Raw genomic sequence first — 18,674 nt, forward strand, 5'->3', positions numbered from 1 at the left:
TAACTTTACATAATTTAAATATCACATCATATTACTAAAAAGTAAATAAAAACTCTTCATATGGGACCACTATTCTACGAAAATCCCATTTCCAGAAAACAAATATTTCTAAATGATTTTTTATTCCATTTAATACATTTTAGACACTTTGTATTTTAAAAAGTTAAATGATTTATCTGTGTTCTCTTTGTCTTAATGCATTGTATATATGTTTGAGTAATTATACATGATCATTAAACTAGAATAAAGAATAAATATGAATAATCAGTATTAAATGGTTTTCTCTTGCAATTTTAATTATTATTAATTGGATATCTTCTGTTCAATTGATTTCTATGAGTTTTAATGATTTAGAAGATATGAAAAAATTTAAAAAAACACCTATATAGAATTATACTCAATTTTTGTGATTGACATATACTTTGTTTCTTTACCAAAGGACAACTTCAGGTCTTCCAATCAACTTTACAGAAAGATTTCCTCCATTTCTGATAAATTATCTTTGCTTTACCATTATTGGTGTTGCCGTTGCTAGTATATTTTAATCGAGACATTTCAACTTTTTGATTAATTGACAGTCCTTCAAATATTTGCAATATGTAGACTGTCAGTCAATTGTTTTGCCTTTTATTTTTCTATACATTCTATATTATTATTTATCTCTTCTATAAAGTCATTAAATTTAGAGTGGAAAGTTGCACAAGGCTGAATCGGGTCTGTTAGCCCAATACATGAGTAATTGTTGTCTTCCTAAGCATAAAAAATTAATGTTTTCCATGTTTCTTAATAACTGAGTATCATTGGAATACATGGCAGAGACCATTCTGAAGATCAGACACATACAGTCTGAAATCGTGCTTGAAATATAGTAGATGTTAAATAGTAGACCTAAAAATTATTTTGTGGTCTAGGGCTGCAATACCTGCAATAGATCATTTGATAATTTTTATCTTTTGATGTTGCCAGTATTTACCCAGCTAATATTGTGACGATCTTCTCTAAAACTTAGCTGATGGTATCTGCCTTCTATAGTTTGAAAAAAGGAAGCACAAGTGTTTGAAAACTATAAATAAGATATTAACAGTTTTACTAAGTGAATGTTCTAGGAGACAAGTACAGGGCTTTGAAAGGCAGACTTGCTATTGGTGAGAACGCAGCTTTAGCAGGTTGGCAGCCATATTCCATGCCTGGCAAGTCAGTTATCAGATCCGAACTTCAATTTCCTCATCTATAAAATAGCAATAATAATACTCATCCTGGACATTAATATATAGTGATAGATGGATAGATAAATAGATACAATATAAATTATCTGAAATTATAGGTGCTCAGTAAATTTTAGTTATTGTTGTTTTTTTTTTCCTTTTGCAATTTGACATATAACCCATTCGAGGTAATAGAGTGCAGATTTGTATTAAAATAACCACAGGACTTCTAATTAAAATCCTAAAAAGAAACATAAGCATGCTTTCTAATCTTTGTAATCACTTTTTATATTTCTCAACAAAAGTTATTTTGTAAGCAATTTTATTTCTATGGTATATAATGTTATATAAATAATTTTTTTAAAATATGTCCTTGCAAAATTAAAGATCCATTTTACATACATACTTATTTTAGAAAGACAGATAAGTTGTAACAGCAGTAATTTAGGGGCATAGCTTTTCTTGTTATTTCTCCCTTATCCAATCAATACATAAACTTTATATAATTACCTGCATGCATTTTAGGATTTTTTACTTTGAAGGAAAAAAAAGATAAATGAATTTCAGATAATTTCTCTTATTCATTCTAAAACTTCATTGAATTTTAGCTAACCAACATTTATAACAAAGGCAAGTTTCATGTCAGCTCATAATATATGTTTTAGAACATGGCCAAAATTATTATTTTTACTTTTAAGATTTAGAACTATGCACTGAGAAATATATATCTTCATTTATATGTGTGTGTGTGGTGTGTGTGTGTATATACATATACACACATATAACTGATATACATAATGTGTGTTTATGTCAATTTACTCCCCAGCCCAAATAGTAAACTGTGTGTGTATGTAGAAACCTCTTAAATGTGAAGGACACACTTGTTACCATATGAAAAACAGCAAGAATGGACGTGAATATACTCAAATACTAAGAATCACCTCATTAATTTCCTTTGGGGAATCAAGCAAAGGTTTCTAATCATAGAGTTTATGGATCTCTCCAAAATGTTTCATTGTACTTGTATTTTAAAAACATTTGTGGCCATTCTTTATTTTGCTTTTAAGTAAACTACTTCTGTATTCTGTATTCTGTTTTAACCTTGACAGACACCTCTACACATAACCGTGTTCTCATTTCTGCAAAACTTGATTCAAGCTCTTTTTTTTTTTTTTTGAAAGCTCTTTCTGGTAAATCAAAACTTAATCCAATAACTAAATATTTTTGTAAAACTCTTACATTTCCTTGTCTCCAGTCTGAGAAGATAAGCAAAGATAGCGAATTCTGAACTGTTCAAACCACGTGTCGTATGTTTATTAAGTTCTTTTGGTGGGTGGAAATAATTCTTTTTAATATGTCCAGAATTCTGCGTAAACATACTAAGAAAGAGACCCTATAATATTGTAGAAGCATATCTTTTAATAATACTATCCAATATTTTAATATGGATGAGATTTGGTACAAAAATTTCTAGTGTAACAATCACTTCCATATGCATATTTCTTTTGAAGGCTGATAAAGAAGATGAAGTGCACAGTGTATCGTGTAAGTTCCAGACACTGCCTTTGGCATTTATCCTACATTCTTTCATTTGTTCATCACAGCAATTTTGTTTTAACATTGTCAGACACAGTCTGCTATAGACAGTTAAAAGCCTTGTTGAAAGTCACATCTTCGTTAAGTCGCGAATGCGGGACTTGTCTGATTTTAAAGTTTGTGATATTCCTCCTAACACCACATGTTTGCACACTCAGTATATTAGAATAGATGGATCCTTATATTCCCAGCACTAACCCATTCATTTTTTAGGAGAGAAAACTGAAGTGCAGGGAAAAGTAAATCACAGTGTGACCTTGACAGAATTTGCAATGACCGCCTGGCCAAGTGAAAGCATGAAACTCAGAGGAGGATGATTGTGCTCAGCATACCAGGTGCAATATCACCTTTTTTCCAGAATGTCCTAAGATAAACAGCTTTCAGAAGGCTAAGAATAATATACTCAAGCAATAGAGGGAGAAAATTCTAGTAGGCAATCTACTAGGATGAGCGCAAAGGCAATGAGTAACCCAGAAAGGTCCAAGGACAGCAATTACTATCTTCCTCTACAAAGCGCACCAGCACATTCGTTTTGGTGGCACCTTAGAGAACAGATAGAAAAGGAAATGGCTAGAAAAGGAACTCAATGTCATGTCTAGAAATTAGTATCCCTTAGTTGCCGGGGACCCCTAGTAAACATTATACACTGAAAGTTAGCTGTTCACTGACAGGTATCTGAACTAACTATGTATAGGAACTGGAAAAGGCATAAACTGCATATAATGAGATTTGAATCAAAATTATAATGGATTTTAATAAATCAGCCAAAAAAGAATCATCAGACCCGGCTCATTGGCAGTGCTACGGCACAAATTACAGTAATGTCTATGGATCACTGTGAATTTGGAAAGAGCTCACTAACAATGATTTGACCCTCTGCAACCAGGAACACATTGAACTGTGTGGGTCAGCATGGTTTGTCTAAGCTCAACATATCGAGGACACCAGTCTGAAACTCACATGAAGGATTAGCTGTCTGTGACTACAGATGTGTATCACCACCCGGGATCAGCCAAATGCTTTGTTAAGAAAGGAGTGATGGAATCTATGCAAACCTAACTCTGCTTTATGTAGAACCAGTTTTACAAGTTGGGGAAGGTCTAAGAGGTAACTTTGTTTATGACAGTATAGAAGATAGAATGTGTAATCATTCCTCCCTAAATCATAGTATTTTGTAGGCTAGCCTGTGAATTTCTCCACTGTATAACAAAATCTGTGTTAAATTATAACCTTCCTCTCCGAGAATTCAAATTAGTAGAAGACTGAGCCCTGAGGAGAACAAAAATACATTGTACATGAGGATAAAAACTGTCTATTTTATTCATTGCTTTATTTCCAATTTCCAGGGTACTGTCGGGCATGGCGGTAGATACTAAAAAAAAAAAAAAATAGGTATTGAATGAATGAATGAAGATGTGATCTGTTATTAATAACCTCAGAGGACAGTTGAGTCATGTGTCTGCCTTAGCAGGTATCACGCTGTCCTGTGCAACAAAGCAAAGAAAATCAACTTCACAGCAACTATTAAGCGCTCCCTTGCTTTGCTTAGATGAGAGGAACCTGTTATTATGAATGATTGGAAATTAGCTAGATAGAAGAGGAAGGCAGCAGAGGATGCATATTCCAGACAGAAGGAAGAGAAGTGAGGGGGGTTAAAAAAAAAGCATCATTAGTTTTGCATGTTCAAGCCAAAGGTCGCATAAGGGTATACAAGATGATGAGATATAAGGGAGAGGGTGATGAAAATAAACTTGAGGAGCTAGACATCTACCATCATTAACTTTTTTAAATTACACCATCGCTATTTTTTAAAAAATATGTTTGAAGTTCTATTTTTAGCATCTACGATTTTTATAACCTGGGTATTAACTAAGAGCTCCTAGTTTCTATCATTCTATCAACCCTCAGATATCCCATTTGCCAGTATATAGAGAGCTATATGTAATTGGATCTAGATACAGAAAACCTAACTCAATGGAAACCTACCACTTTTAGATATTCTTTATTTTTATTCTTTGATTCTGTTACAATAATAAGGTCTATATTCAAAGAACAACTTAAGTTACACAAATATTCTTTTTTCTCATTTTTCCTTTCCTTCTGCTTTACTCATGGTCAATGTTTAGAGATATGTTCCATCATTAGCCCCTCAGGTAAGGGGCTTGAATAGCATATCATTAGTTATCACTGAAGTGCTTTACTTTAGGTTCCTTATTATTGTTTTTGTTTGTTGCGTTTGGTGGATGAGACAGATTCAGAAGGCTCACACAATTGTAGAAGGAAAAGAAGAAGGAAACTATTATTTATTACCTTCAATTTACCAGACACTGAACTTAGCATATTTTTATTTTTTTACTTAAATTAATACTTCCTTATTCAAAATAACATAGGAGTATTATTTTTCATTTTACAGATAAAGATTCAATACTCTTCAGTTATTTGTGCAAGTTCTCACAGATCATAATCAGAATAACTAGCATTCGAATGTAAATATTCTTACCTATGAAGCCTGTGCTGTTCTATATTCCACAGGGTTCTCTTTTATCATTCATTCTAATTCATCCCAAGTAACTTTTTAAATGTTTACCTATGCATGTACCCCTTTATGTTTCCAAATTATTTCTCTGCCTTATCTATCCACAATAAACTGAAGGATCCCAAGCATATTGTGTGTGTTATTCAGGTCACATCCCTAAACAGGATGTCAAGTTTGCCTAATGTGTCTAGAAAGTGCTCAAATTAATTCAAAATGCAAACTTATGTGCAGAAAGGAGATAAAATGATTGTCAAATACATTTAATACTTTTTTAGAAAAGAAGAATTTGCATAGACTGACAGCTCATTTTGTTTCCACATTCCATTTTAATGTTTGTTTGTGCTTACCAAAGGACAGTCATATTTATGTGGCACCCACAAAATCCCAAGACCTATTTTTATGCTTCTAAATAGATACCAAATGAGTAAATAACATTATTTTTTAGTGGCACAAGCAACCGAATGGTCCGGAAAAGATTTGTTAAATAAAAAACATTTCTCCGAGTAATTCTTGATACTCCTCCTGAGGTTCAATTGATCCCCCATTCCAGTTTTTTTTTTCTTTTTTTCTCAATTTTGTTTTTGAAGCAAAAGGCTCAGAGAGCAAAAGTCTCAAAGAAAAGACTCTATGCCCTCAGGTATCTTTAAGATAACTAAGCATCTGACAATTTCTCTTTTGGTTTTTCTCTTCCAAAAATCCTCAGAATTAGAATACTCTGTAAGGAAGAGAAGTGATTGCCAGCCAATTGACAGAGAATCTTTCAATCAATTCATCACTTTGAATAGCATATGGACAACTACACATGTAAGTCTAGGCCATGTATCTAAATTATATCCCCAGGAGTCAGTAATCTCAGAACTAAAGTGTCTCCCATAATATACACTGAAAAATAGATGCTATGCCTGACCAGAGCGATGATTTTAGGATTTTCAATATTCGCAAAGGAAATTCTTACTTTCTGATGGTACTCTTCTATTATGATTTTAAAAATAAAAACAAACAAAGATATGGAGTCTATACAGAAATAACAAGAGCTTTATAAAAACTACTTAAAGTAATGAAAATCTAGTTTTCTGAATCAAACCGTACAGTCATATGCAACTTGGAAAGTGGAAGTAAAAATCTGTTATCTATTTTTCTTAGCTTGCACATCGTCCTTAATTACAGTTTAGACGACAAAATGAAACATAAACGGCTTTTTATCAACGGAACATTGCTGGAAGCATAAACAATAAATTATGAATTACTGAAGCAGAAGCCTTTTCAGATCATGTATGCATAATGCTGTTATACATATTCGGGATTCCAGTTGGACCTCCTGTTTCATGCAAATTGAGCATTACTTTTTATGATTTAACGTTGAGGAAAAGTGCCATGCTTCATATGGGTAAGAGTTGACACCTTATGTGTAAAGGACCTCTAGTCAGTGTTTGGCGCTGTGTGCAGGGCTTTGGGAAAGTCCACTATGTAAGCTGAGTAGACACGTCACCGTATTGGAAACACACACATATAGGTATTCATGATTGCACTCATACAAACACACAGTCGTCACCTGTTGTTTAGGTATGGTTGCCTGGGAAACCCACTGACAATGGATTTGCTGAGCTGAGGGAAGGAGGTTTTTACGAAGGACGCTTGAGGAAAGAAATGCTATTTCAGAAACTCCTCTATCAGCTTCAAAGAAGCCTGGAATAATAGAACTTAAGGAGGCCCATGGTGGCCAGAAAGACAATTGGCTTATCAAAGTGGCCCTTTTTCTTTGCAGATCATCAGGAAGGCCTTTCAGGTCCAGTTTAGCCTGGATGGGGCACAGCTGGCTGAAGGTGAATGACAGAGGAAACCTGCCTACCTCAGTGCTTTCATCCTGAGTATAAGAGAGGCATGCATGAGGGCTCAGTCTGAGAGAAGATGGAGAAGAGAGGGTCACCTCTGACTGGCTTTTCGGATCAGGGAAATCCACTTCCATTTTCAGGCAGCAAATTTTAGTTTTGTGACAAGAGGAATCTGAGATAAGTTGACCTTATTCAAAAGAGCAAAGGAAGACTGTCCAATATTTCAATTTATGCAAAATGATTCCCACAGAGTATGTGTGTTGGGCAGTTACCGGTGATTTAAAACAACCTGATATAGAAGAATAGAAAGTCATCTTAAGTTGGAGGCTGGAGTTAGCCATGGTGTGGAGAAAGCTGAATTTCATTTTTGCAAAAGAGAGAGGAAAAAAAAAGCCTTCACATTTAAAACCAGATCCAGAAATCCTGCAGCTATGTGGCTGACAAGTATTTTCATTTTTTTCCCCCGTTTTCTTCTCCTCCTCTTTCTTTTTTATTTCCTTTTATCTTTCTCTTATAAAAACTCTTTGTACTGCAACACATTGCTAAGCAGATTTCTTGCAATGCAGTCTAGTGAGGATCAGGGTTTTCACAAGCACCAATGAGCCCACCAGATATCCCATTTGCCAGTATATAGAGAGCTATATGTAATTGGATCTAGATACAGAAAACCTAACTCAATGGAAACCTACCACTTTTAGATATTCTTTATTTTTATTCTTTGATTCTGTTACAATAATAAGGTCTATATTCAAAGAACAACTTAAGTTACACAAATATTCTTTTTTCTCATTTTTCCTTTCCTTCTGCTTTACTCATGGTCAATGTTTAGAGATATGTTCCATCATTAGCCCCTCAGGTAAGGGGCTTGAATAGCATATCATTAGTTATCACTGAAGTGCTTTACTTTAGGTTCCTTATTATTGTTTTTGTTTGTTGCGTTTGGTGGATGAGACAGATTCAGAAGGCTCACACAATTGTAGAAGGAAAAGAAGAAGGAAACTATTATTTATTACCTTCAATTTACCAGACACTGAACTTAGCATATTTTTATTTTTTTACTTAAATTAATACTTCCTTATTCAAAATAACATAGGGGTATTATTTTTCATTTTACAGATAAAGATTCAATACTCTTCAGTTATTTGTGCAAGTTCTCACAGATCATAATCAGAATAACTAGCATTCGAATGTAAATATTCTTACCTATGAAGCCTGTGCTGTTCTATATTCCACAGGGTTCTCTTTTATCATTCATTCTAATTCATCCCAAGTAACTTTTTAAATGTTTACCTATGCATGTACCCCTTTATGTTTCCAAATTATTTCTCTGCCTTATCTATCCACAATAAACTGAAGGATCCCAAGCATATTGTGTGTGTTATTCAGGTCACATCCCTAAACAGGATGTCAAGTTTGCCTAATGTGTCTAGAAAGTGCTCAAATTAATTCAAAATGCAAACTTATGTGCAGAAAGGAGATAAAATGATTGTCAAATACATTTAATACTTTTTTAGAAAAGAAGAATTTGCATAGACTGACAGCTCATTTTGTTTCCACATTCCATTTTAATGTTTGTTTGTGCTTACCAAAGGACAGTCATATTTATGTGGCACCCACAAAATCCCAAGACCTATTTTTATGCTTCTAAATAGATACCAAATGAGTAAATAACATTATTTTTTAGTGGCACAAGCAACCGAATGGTCCGGAAAAGATTTGTTAAATAAAAAACATTTCTCCGAGTAATTCTTGATACTCCTCCTGAGGTTCAATTGATCCCCCATTCCAGTTTTTTTTTTCTTTTTTTCTCAATTTTGTTTTTGAAGCAAAAGGCTCAGAGAGCAAAAGTCTCAAAGAAAAGACTCTATGCCCTCAGGTATCTTTAAGATAACTAAGCATCTGACAATTTCTCTTTTGGTTTTTCTCTTCCAAAAATCCTCAGAATTAGAATACTCTGTAAGGAAGAGAAGTGATTGCCAGCCAATTGACAGAGAATCTTTCAATCAATTCATCACTTTGAATAGCATATGGACAACTACACATGTAAGTCTAGGCCATGTATCTAAATTATATCCCCAGGAGTCAGTAATCTCAGAACTAAAGTGTCTCCCATAATATACACTGAAAAATAGATGCTATGCCTGACCAGAGCGATGATTTTAGGATTTTCAATATTCGCAAAGGAAATTCTTACTTTCTGATGGTACTCTTCTATTATGATTTTAAAAATAAAAACAAACAAAGATATGGAGTCTATACAGAAATAACAAGAGCTTTATAAAAACTACTTAAAGTAATGAAAATCTAGTTTTCTGAATCAAACCGTACAGTCATATGCAACTTGGAAAGTGGAAGTAAAAATCTGTTATCTATTTTTCTTAGCTTGCACATCGTCCTTAATTACAGTTTAGACGACAAAATGAAACATAAACGGCTTTTTATCAACGGAACATTGCTGGAAGCATAAACAATAAATTATGAATTACTGAAGCAGAAGCCTTTTCAGATCATGTATGCATAATGCTGTTATACATATTCGGGATTCCAGTTGGACCTCCTGTTTCATGCAAATTGAGCATTACTTTTTATGATTTAACGTTGAGGAAAAGTGCCATGCTTCATATGGGTAAGAGTTGACACCTTATGTGTAAAGGACCTCTAGTCAGTGTTTGGCGCTGTGTGCAGGGCTTTGGGAAAGTCCACTATGTAAGCTGAGTAGACACGTCACCGTATTGGAAACACACACATATAGGTATTCATGATTGCACTCATACAAACACACAGTCGTCACCTGTTGTTTAGGTATGGTTGCCTGGGAAACCCACTGACAATGGATTTGCTGAGCTGAGGGAAGGAGGTTTTTACGAAGGACGCTTGAGGAAAGAAATGCTATTTCAGAAACTCCTCTATCAGCTTCAAAGAAGCCTGGAATAATAGAACTTAAGGAGGCCCATGGTGGCCAGAAAGACAATTGGCTTATCAAAGTGGCCCTTTTTCTTTGCAGATCATCAGGAAGGCCTTTCAGGTCCAGTTTAGCCTGGATGGGGCACAGCTGGCTGAAGGTGAATGACAGAGGAAACCTGCCTACCTCAGTGCTTTCATCCTGAGTATAAGAGAGGCATGCATGAGGGCTCAGTCTGAGAGAAGATGGAGAAGAGAGGGTCACCTCTGACTGGCTTTTCGGATCAGGGAAATCCACTTCCATTTTCAGGCAGCAAATTTTAGTTTTGTGACAAGAGGAATCTGAGATAAGTTGACCTTATTCAAAAGAGCAAAGGAAGACTGTCCAATATTTCAATTTATGCAAAATGATTCCCACAGAGTATGTGTGTTGGGCAGTTACCGGTGATTTAAAACAACCTGATATAGAAGAATAGAAAGTCATCTTAAGTTGGAGGCTGGAGTTAGCCATGGTGTGGAGAAAGCTGAATTTCATTTTTGCAAAAGAGAGAGGAAAAAAAAAGCCTTCACATTTAAAACCAGATCCAGAAATCCTGCAGCTATGTGGCTGACAAGTATTTTCATTTTTTCCCCCCGTTTTCTTCTCCTCCTCTTTCTTTTTTATTTCCTTTTATCTTTCTCTTATAAAAACTCTTTGTACTGCAACACATTGCTAAGCAGATTTCTTGCAATGCAGTCTAGTGAGGATCAGGGTTTTCACAAGCACCAATGAGCCCACTTTCAGAATTAGTGTACCACATTCAAAAATCAATGGAGTTAAAGCTGCAAAGAGATCTGATTGAGAATGATAAGCCAGACGAGATGAAACGTAACATGGGAATCTAGGAAATAATGGATTCCTAAAACAAGGATCTTGTCTCATTTGCTGGTGAGTGATTTTCTATGTTCCAGACATTGTGCCAAGAGCTCTTTTGCTCTTTTGCTAAGAGCTAAGCCCCAGGTCACGCATACCCACCACAGCACCCCTCTGGGGTGAATAGCTATTGTTATCCTGCACTACAGAGGAGGAAACTGAGACGTAAAATAACCTACCTATAGTCAGTGTTCTTACAAGTAACGCTTATAGGGGATAAAAAGACATAAAATCTATACTGCTTCCCCAATCAGTTGAAATGGAAACTCCACAAAACAAAGCATAAATTATAATCTAACAGGTAACCATGTTATGGACATTGAGATAACCCAGGACACAGATAATTCAAAAGTTCCAGTCATCATCTACATTATCCAAATCAATTACCACTATTATGCCTTCAGAGTGTGATTCTTGCCAATTGGATTTCAGTCCAAAAGGAGATAACAGGAAGGAAAAGAAATATTAGCATCGTCAGGTAATCTGGTTCCCCTGCTGTCTTTTCTGAAGCCTAACCAAGCTGTAATTAAGGCCAAGTTCTCTATCTACTCTTTTCTTCTCACAGGCCCTCTTTAGGGAGCAGAGCTTTATGTTTTCCCACATTTCTCTATATACCTGATTCAAATACTTCAGTACAAATCATGAAGATTCTCATTTCACCAGACTGCTTTGTGGCAAATCCAGTCCTATTTTTACCTACGATATACAGGGTAGAGAAGATCAGGTTTCTGTAGACCTCAATTTTTCTGCAGGATATTTCTGTATCTGTAAAAGGTTCATTTATATTCTTGTTGTATTTATATCTGTCTTGTTATATTTAATTGTTGGGTATCTTCCATTTTCACGATTGGAAGGGACACCAATACTGAAATGTGGTCAGCACAACTCAAACTCCTTTTGTTTATAAATTCACCCAACTAGAAGATGAAGAAAGCAATGTCTGGGCAATATAATTTAGAAAGTTCAAGGTGTTATGATTATTTGGTGTGCACATGTGATATAAATGACCCATTACATTTTTGGCTTTTTCTTTCACCTTTATCTATATTGAAGGCTATCTTCCTATTCTGGCAGAAATATAATTCTCATATATTCAGAAAGAGAATTATATATGAAATCACTCTACTGTGTAAGAGACAAGAGACACTTAATCTCTATCTCATTTTGTCTTTGATTTTGAATTAGTTGACTGAAAATTGCAGTAGGACCGATCTATACGAGAGAAGAGAAAGATCACAATAACTTCGAGTAGAAAGACACAGATGCAAGAAAACACCAAATACTGAAACTATTTCCTTTAAAATTCTAATTTATAAGAGGGGTCATCCACCCAGCAATTATGAATTTAAATATATCGGCTATCTCAAAGATCTTAACCTTTATCTGGGAGAAAGGAATTTGAAAGTCATGATGCTCTCAGTGGAGAAACATCATTGACCATTTTAAAGTTCACCATAAGAAGAAAAAATATTCTAAATATATTATACTATTTGAGTTCATCTAAGTTTTAAGCATAAAATATACTATAGTTTTAAAATAAATAATGTCTATTATTTGGATTTTCTTGGTTGTTTTTGTGTTCTCTCATCATTAATAATAAGGAATGGGTAACAGGCTCACAAATACCTATGTATCTACCTACATATCTATATATCTCCAACGTTTTAAATCAGATAACTCTTTCCATTACTTTGTCTTTACATGTTAAAGACAAATTGCTTTTTGTATTTTCACAGAAACTATCCGGATGCCAAAAAAAAAAAAAAATAGTGGTCTATGAAGCAAAATTCATGAATTTCTAATACAAGAAAAAGAGAGATAGAGTATAAACTTGACATATCTATTCCAAAGACCTGTAGGTTCATGATTTATTCTATGGAGATAGTAAATATTTGGATCCTAAATTCATAATCACAGTGAACATATGCCCTAGTTTCCACAAGATAGTCCTGGTTTATAGTTTTTCCAGGCATAAATATAAATATGAATAGCAACCTCTTTCACTTTAAAAAATGTCCCAGTTGAAATAATAAATTATATGGTCATTCTTTGCAAAATGAATAGGTAAGTAATTTAAAATAAGTAATCAGAGCACAAAGAGTTCTCTTTCTATCTTGAGTAATTTTGTAATTTTGGCATCTTTTTTTTTTTTTGTCTCAGTTATTTCTCACACACACATCCAAACCGCTGAGGTAAATAAAAACTGTAACTTTCATTTTCTAGTTTCAGAATAAAACAGGTAGCCCATATTCCTTTACATATTCTATTACAGGGTTTATTGCAAAGTATAAGGAGGCTAAAATATGCTTTCCTAAGTGTATACCTTTTACTTTCTACTAGTTCCAAAAATTAGAGAAAATGCATGAAATTATTCACTGAAGAACTAAAATGTCCTCTTTAAAAAAATTGAAAGGCCATACCTATAACAGGCACACCTTGAAATTGCAAAACACACAGAAAATATCAAAAAGCTCAGAACCTTCTGGAAGGAAAAACATTTCTTCACAGAGAATTTTTAAATGTAGGACATATTATATGTAAAAATAATGACCGATACCTATTAGCACTAAGTAAGCTTGGACCACCACACTTATGCAGATTTTCAGCTCAGTTTGGGATTTTTGAGGGGGCTTTCATCTTAGCCACATTCATGTGACTTCAGTGAAAAAAGAAACCTTGGCAGTGTTAACTGAAAAACAAAGGCAATGTACTTGGAGTAGAGTTCCTAATTAGGTGAGGCTAACAAATGAGAACTCCATTATTGAAGAGAAAGAACAGGATTTAGTCTCCTTAGTGTTTATAACAGTGGAAGCCAGCTAACTGAATAATATCTGTATAACAACTTTCTCATTTTCTTTTCTGTGATGCTTCCACATTTATCAAAGCATCCCCAAAGAACTAAGTAGTATTATGTTAACAGGTAAGGCTATAATATATTTAACAAGAGCCATAAAATGTTATTTTATTTTATAAAGGAAGTTGTATGAAAATTCACTAACTCCTTGAAACAGAACATAGCAATAATCCAAAAAAAAGCCACGAGCCAAATTTTACTCTTCTAATTGAACATAGCTTTTAAATAGACCATTCAGAAATCTCAACAAATGCCTATAGTATAGCCAGAATGCAGCCTGAGACAATACATTTATTTTGCTAGAGACTTTAATATATCTGAACCAAAATAAACAGTTAAAAATCCTTGTTAAATAGACAGCAGCATAGAAAAATGTACAGACGAGATAAACTTTTAAAATAATGATCTATGACCTTCATATGTAATAGACAATAGTTAAGAGAAATGGTTAATTCAGACTTGGTTCTCAAGAAATAATGAAATGCATTAAATGTTCTCCATGAGTGAAAGGCTTAATAAAATCAGTTTGTATTAACTCCATAATAATACTGATAAGGAGTGTCCTTCAAGAAAAATTTTCTGATCTAATTGCTATTGTCAATGTTGGTTCAGGTTTACAACAAATACCTCGAATATGTACCCACAGACCAAGTAAAATTAAAATAGGCTTTCCCTAAAGACTTGGTAAACATTTAATTAAAATTTAACAACTGCAAAGTATAAGCCAGCTCCTCCTCTAACAGAAACCTCAGTATCTCAAAATTCCTGAAACTTTCACAAGGGTTAAATCTTACTGTTCATCGTATAAAGTCAGGTGAATGAGGTATGCCCTGGGATAAAATTAACTTTGTCATTAACAATTTTCTTATCTATTGTTTCAATGTTAGAAAGAGGAAGTGATGTAATTATCACGTCATTAAACTGATAAGCTGGGTTTCAACTGCTTGCGGGTGAACAAAACTTATTTTATTGACATTTTCAGTCATATTATGAACTCACATCCTACTTTCCAATTTACATTTTACTCTCTTTCACAATGCTAATGTATTTACCTTCATTTTTCTTGATGGTAAAGTTCGGATTGTTGACCATTTCTGGAAGAAGACTGTATAAGAAATAATGTCCATTTTTGGGATCATCTTTGTCCATGGCACTCACTGTCTGAATGACCTGTAACATAAAACTTGACATCAGCATTTCCGATGACATCAAAAGATTTGAAATGCCCTTTAAAGCTGAGTGACATCCCTTTTGGTCCAAGGAATCTTTTTTTTTCAGTTTTCTAAGTTGTCATGATGGTTTGTGTCAATAAGGAGAAACATTCATCCCTTTAAAACCTCAGCTTTGATGAGCTGATGAAAATTAAAATCATTACCTTTCCGTCTATTTGATGTCTGGGGCTTGAAATAGCATATTTCAGGGTATTTAAGAATTCCACTGGGCAATTGTGGTTTTCTTTTCAGTTTGAGAGTAAGTATATGGGCATGTAGAATGAGATTTGGGGTTGTTATGATGATTGTAGTGTGGCTTTTGAGAAGGTCTGGGAGGTAAAGGACTTAAATCTTGAATCCTCACGATTCCTTTTTAACTTTACTCATCAGATTGCACGTGTTTGCCAAATGGAATGTTCCTCAGCACAAACACCATTGCAACAAGCCTTTCCGAGCAGTTACATCTGTTCCCACCCAATAATGAATACTGTTTTTAAAACTAGGGGATTACACATGCAAACAATGCTTTGGAGTGTATCCTGAGATGAATAAATTATAGGGATTAGGAGAATTACCACTGTGCAGAGAGCTGTTTGGATAGATACACATAGTTGGAATCGGTGCCGGTTGAATGTGCTTATTTCATTTGCAAAGCTGCATTAACTTGGCGCTAAGTTATTTCTTCGGATGTCAGAGAATTAGTCTAATAATTCATATTTATGATTCTGTGATATTAATCACTTCAATATGAAACACCGGGCAACAGCTAATGTAGAAAAAAGTATAGCTTATACTTCTATTATAAATAACTACAACATAATTTCTACAACAATTTCCTATCAAGCATGACAGTCAAGGTGATATCAAATATACCATAAAAAATTACCAGGGAAATGCTCTCATGTTTATGAAATTTAGAGAATGTAACGATGGTGCCTAATATCTCATGTCTATTTGAACAAGTATGTCCCATTCAACTTTGGCAATTTCATTAAACAGAAAAAAAAAAAGGATCACTTCTTTGTAAGAAAGCAGCAATATTGCTTTCTAACTTAGCACCTAAACAAGCATGAGAACTATAATTTCAGAATACTTTAACACCTGTGGAGAGTCGCATTGTGTCACCCACATGCTATATGACAAGTAGTATATTAAGGTTATTTGAGGCATAAATGAAATAATTTCTCTGTTCTATTTCTCTCTTTTAAACATTGAACGTATCTTTCTCTGTAGATGTTTTACTTTTATGAAGGACCTTATGAAATGTCTTAAATTTGTACTTAGCTTGAGTAACAATATAACAAAAAATAGCACAAAATATAACTCATGGTTAAGACAGAGGTAGTCATTAAGGTGATGGACTCTGAAATAAAGTTGCCTTGATAGAAGTCAGAATTTCATCCTTTACTCATGGAGTGACATTGAGGAAGTCACTGAACTGACATTCAGTTTCCTTTCATTCCTAAATTGCAAATAAAAAGAGTACTTTTCTCATAGGGTTCTCTTGATTATTGATGTAAGTTCATGTCTGTGTCAACATAGCGTTCGGTTTGTAGTAAATGCTCAATGAATGTTAGTCGTCATCGTTAGTATTTTTTTTATTAGGATAGCTATCATTTATTTATGACCTAGCACAATGTAATGTAATGACTTTGACATTACCGAAATAGGGACCTGACCTCAGCAGATTCGATGAAAATGTTATTATAATTATTATATCTAAACACCTAGTAGATTTACCTTGACATTAAGTGCAGAGAGATGCCCTAGGGTTCCAGTTTTATAAAAATGAAAAAATAAAAGTACCAGAGATTGCTGTGAAACACAGATAACACTTTCGTGGACAGCCTATATGTACACATATTTAACAGGAGAATTTGATAAGACCCTTTTTAAAGAAAATTGTAAAGAATAGAAGTGGAAGAAGTTCCTCGTGAGCAGGTGTAGCATACTCTTCTTTCTCTACCAAATTTTGCTTCAAAAGGATTTCAATTCCCAGGTGCACCTGTTGAAGAAGTAACTCCTAAAGTGTGTGAGCATATGTGAAGAATAAGGACAAATGAAGAGGATTTCTCGGTATTTTGTGGTGAAAATCATTCATAACTAAACATGTCCTTACAGTATATTTAGTGGAGAGAGCGCCTCTAAGTAATAGCATTCCTAATATTTCTAAGTAATCTATGTGAAAAAGATTCCTGCATCCTGGTGAGTGCTTTTCCATGAGCCATTTGATTAGTTAAGACACAACAACCCAAACAAAAGATGTAATAATTTAGCTTACCTGAAGTAAGGGAGAATAGTTACCTGTCATACCACATTTAAGAAGTCTGTTTTAAACATTACACCTGCAATGAACATGTTTTTTTTCTCTCCGTCATTTATTTAAGCCAGTATTAATTCTGTTAGACATTTAACTTTTTAAGCCTACTCAACTAGGAAGTCTCAGGATAGGGCCTAGAAATTTGCATTTAAAACGGTCTTCTAGGTAAGTTTGATGTATGCTTAAGTCTGAGAACAACTGTTTTGAGCCAAGGGAGAAGATTGGTGTTCACAGCTTCCTCGTTATTATTTGTTAGGAAAATTTGTACTGTCAATCTCATATCATGCTCAGTGTGTGATGACGTGTTGAGGAAAAAGTAATGAAATGATAAATCTTTAAATCAACTTCTAAATATCCCATGAACTAGTTATGGTTAAGGCTTTGATTTAAACCATTTTTGACACTTCATTTTATTTTAATGCAGATGGCCACTGCCTGGTCATTTTATCTAAAAGTAGATGCCCAATAGATCATTTGAAGGACTTTATGCTATTAAAATGCATTAAGATACCCATATTAAAAAGGCTGAAGCTTTCATTGATGTAATAACATCTGAACGCACTTAGCTTTAATCAATAGAAGAAAAAGAACAGATTTATTCGAGGAAGTGCTCCTCCATGCAAGTAGATTTTAGAGGCACACTGAGTAGATGGCAAATGAAAACCGCAAATATTTCCCACTGTGAGCTACTATGACAGCAATTAATTTTTAAGTAATTGGACAACGATTTTATGGAGATTATATAAAAATTTCTAGAGATAGAAATCACTTAGGAGATATATATAGTATGTAGATAAAATGTTTTCTTTTATGCAAATAAAGTTAGGATACAATTGAAAAATCTAATCTTTAACAATTTATTGTGGATTAATTTAAAGGGAGGCTGAAAGCTGATATACATCTCTATCAGAAAAACAAAGCATATCTGGATTTTGGAATAAAGAAATGAATTTCAGCGCCATGCTTGGATTTCTATGGGAACAGACTGTTTTATTTCTTGAAACTACCGATTTGAAATAACCTTTCTAAGACATCAAACTAAAAAAAAATTGAAAATTGTGGGGCCATATCATAAATTCTGACTGCTTTAAAAAAATGTTCATTGTTTATCAACAATACTAAACCAAAGGTAGATCATTTTATTAGAATTTATTAAACTTTATTTTAAACTATTTTATTTTAACTCAAAAATATTTAATAGAAGTAGACTATCACTATCTTTAGTAAATGTTTAAAACATAAGCAGAAAAAAAATCAAACAAACAAATAAACAAATGCAAGCAGCCAGCAAACAAATACATTTCTG

The 18,674-nt window shown here is 33.9% G+C and overlaps 1 protein-coding gene across 1 annotated transcript in view; it reads right to left on the minus strand.

The window, feature by feature from the left end:
* The window catches only part of CDH8 (cadherin 8), a 334,115-nt gene that overhangs the window by 39,427 nt on the left and 276,014 nt on the right, over positions 1-18,674 (minus strand). The window contains exon 10 of the mRNA XM_011356674.1: positions 14,890-15,007. Coding sequence (XP_011354976.1) covers positions 14,890-15,007 — 118 coding nt within the window. The remainder of the gene's footprint in view (positions 1-14,889; positions 15,008-18,674) is intronic.

Source organism: Pteropus vampyrus, unplaced genomic scaffold (assembly GCF_000151845.1).
Source record: "Pteropus vampyrus isolate Shadow unplaced genomic scaffold, Pvam_2.0 Scaffold29, whole genome shotgun sequence".
NCBI lineage: Eukaryota > Metazoa > Chordata > Mammalia > Chiroptera > Pteropodidae > Pteropus > Pteropus vampyrus.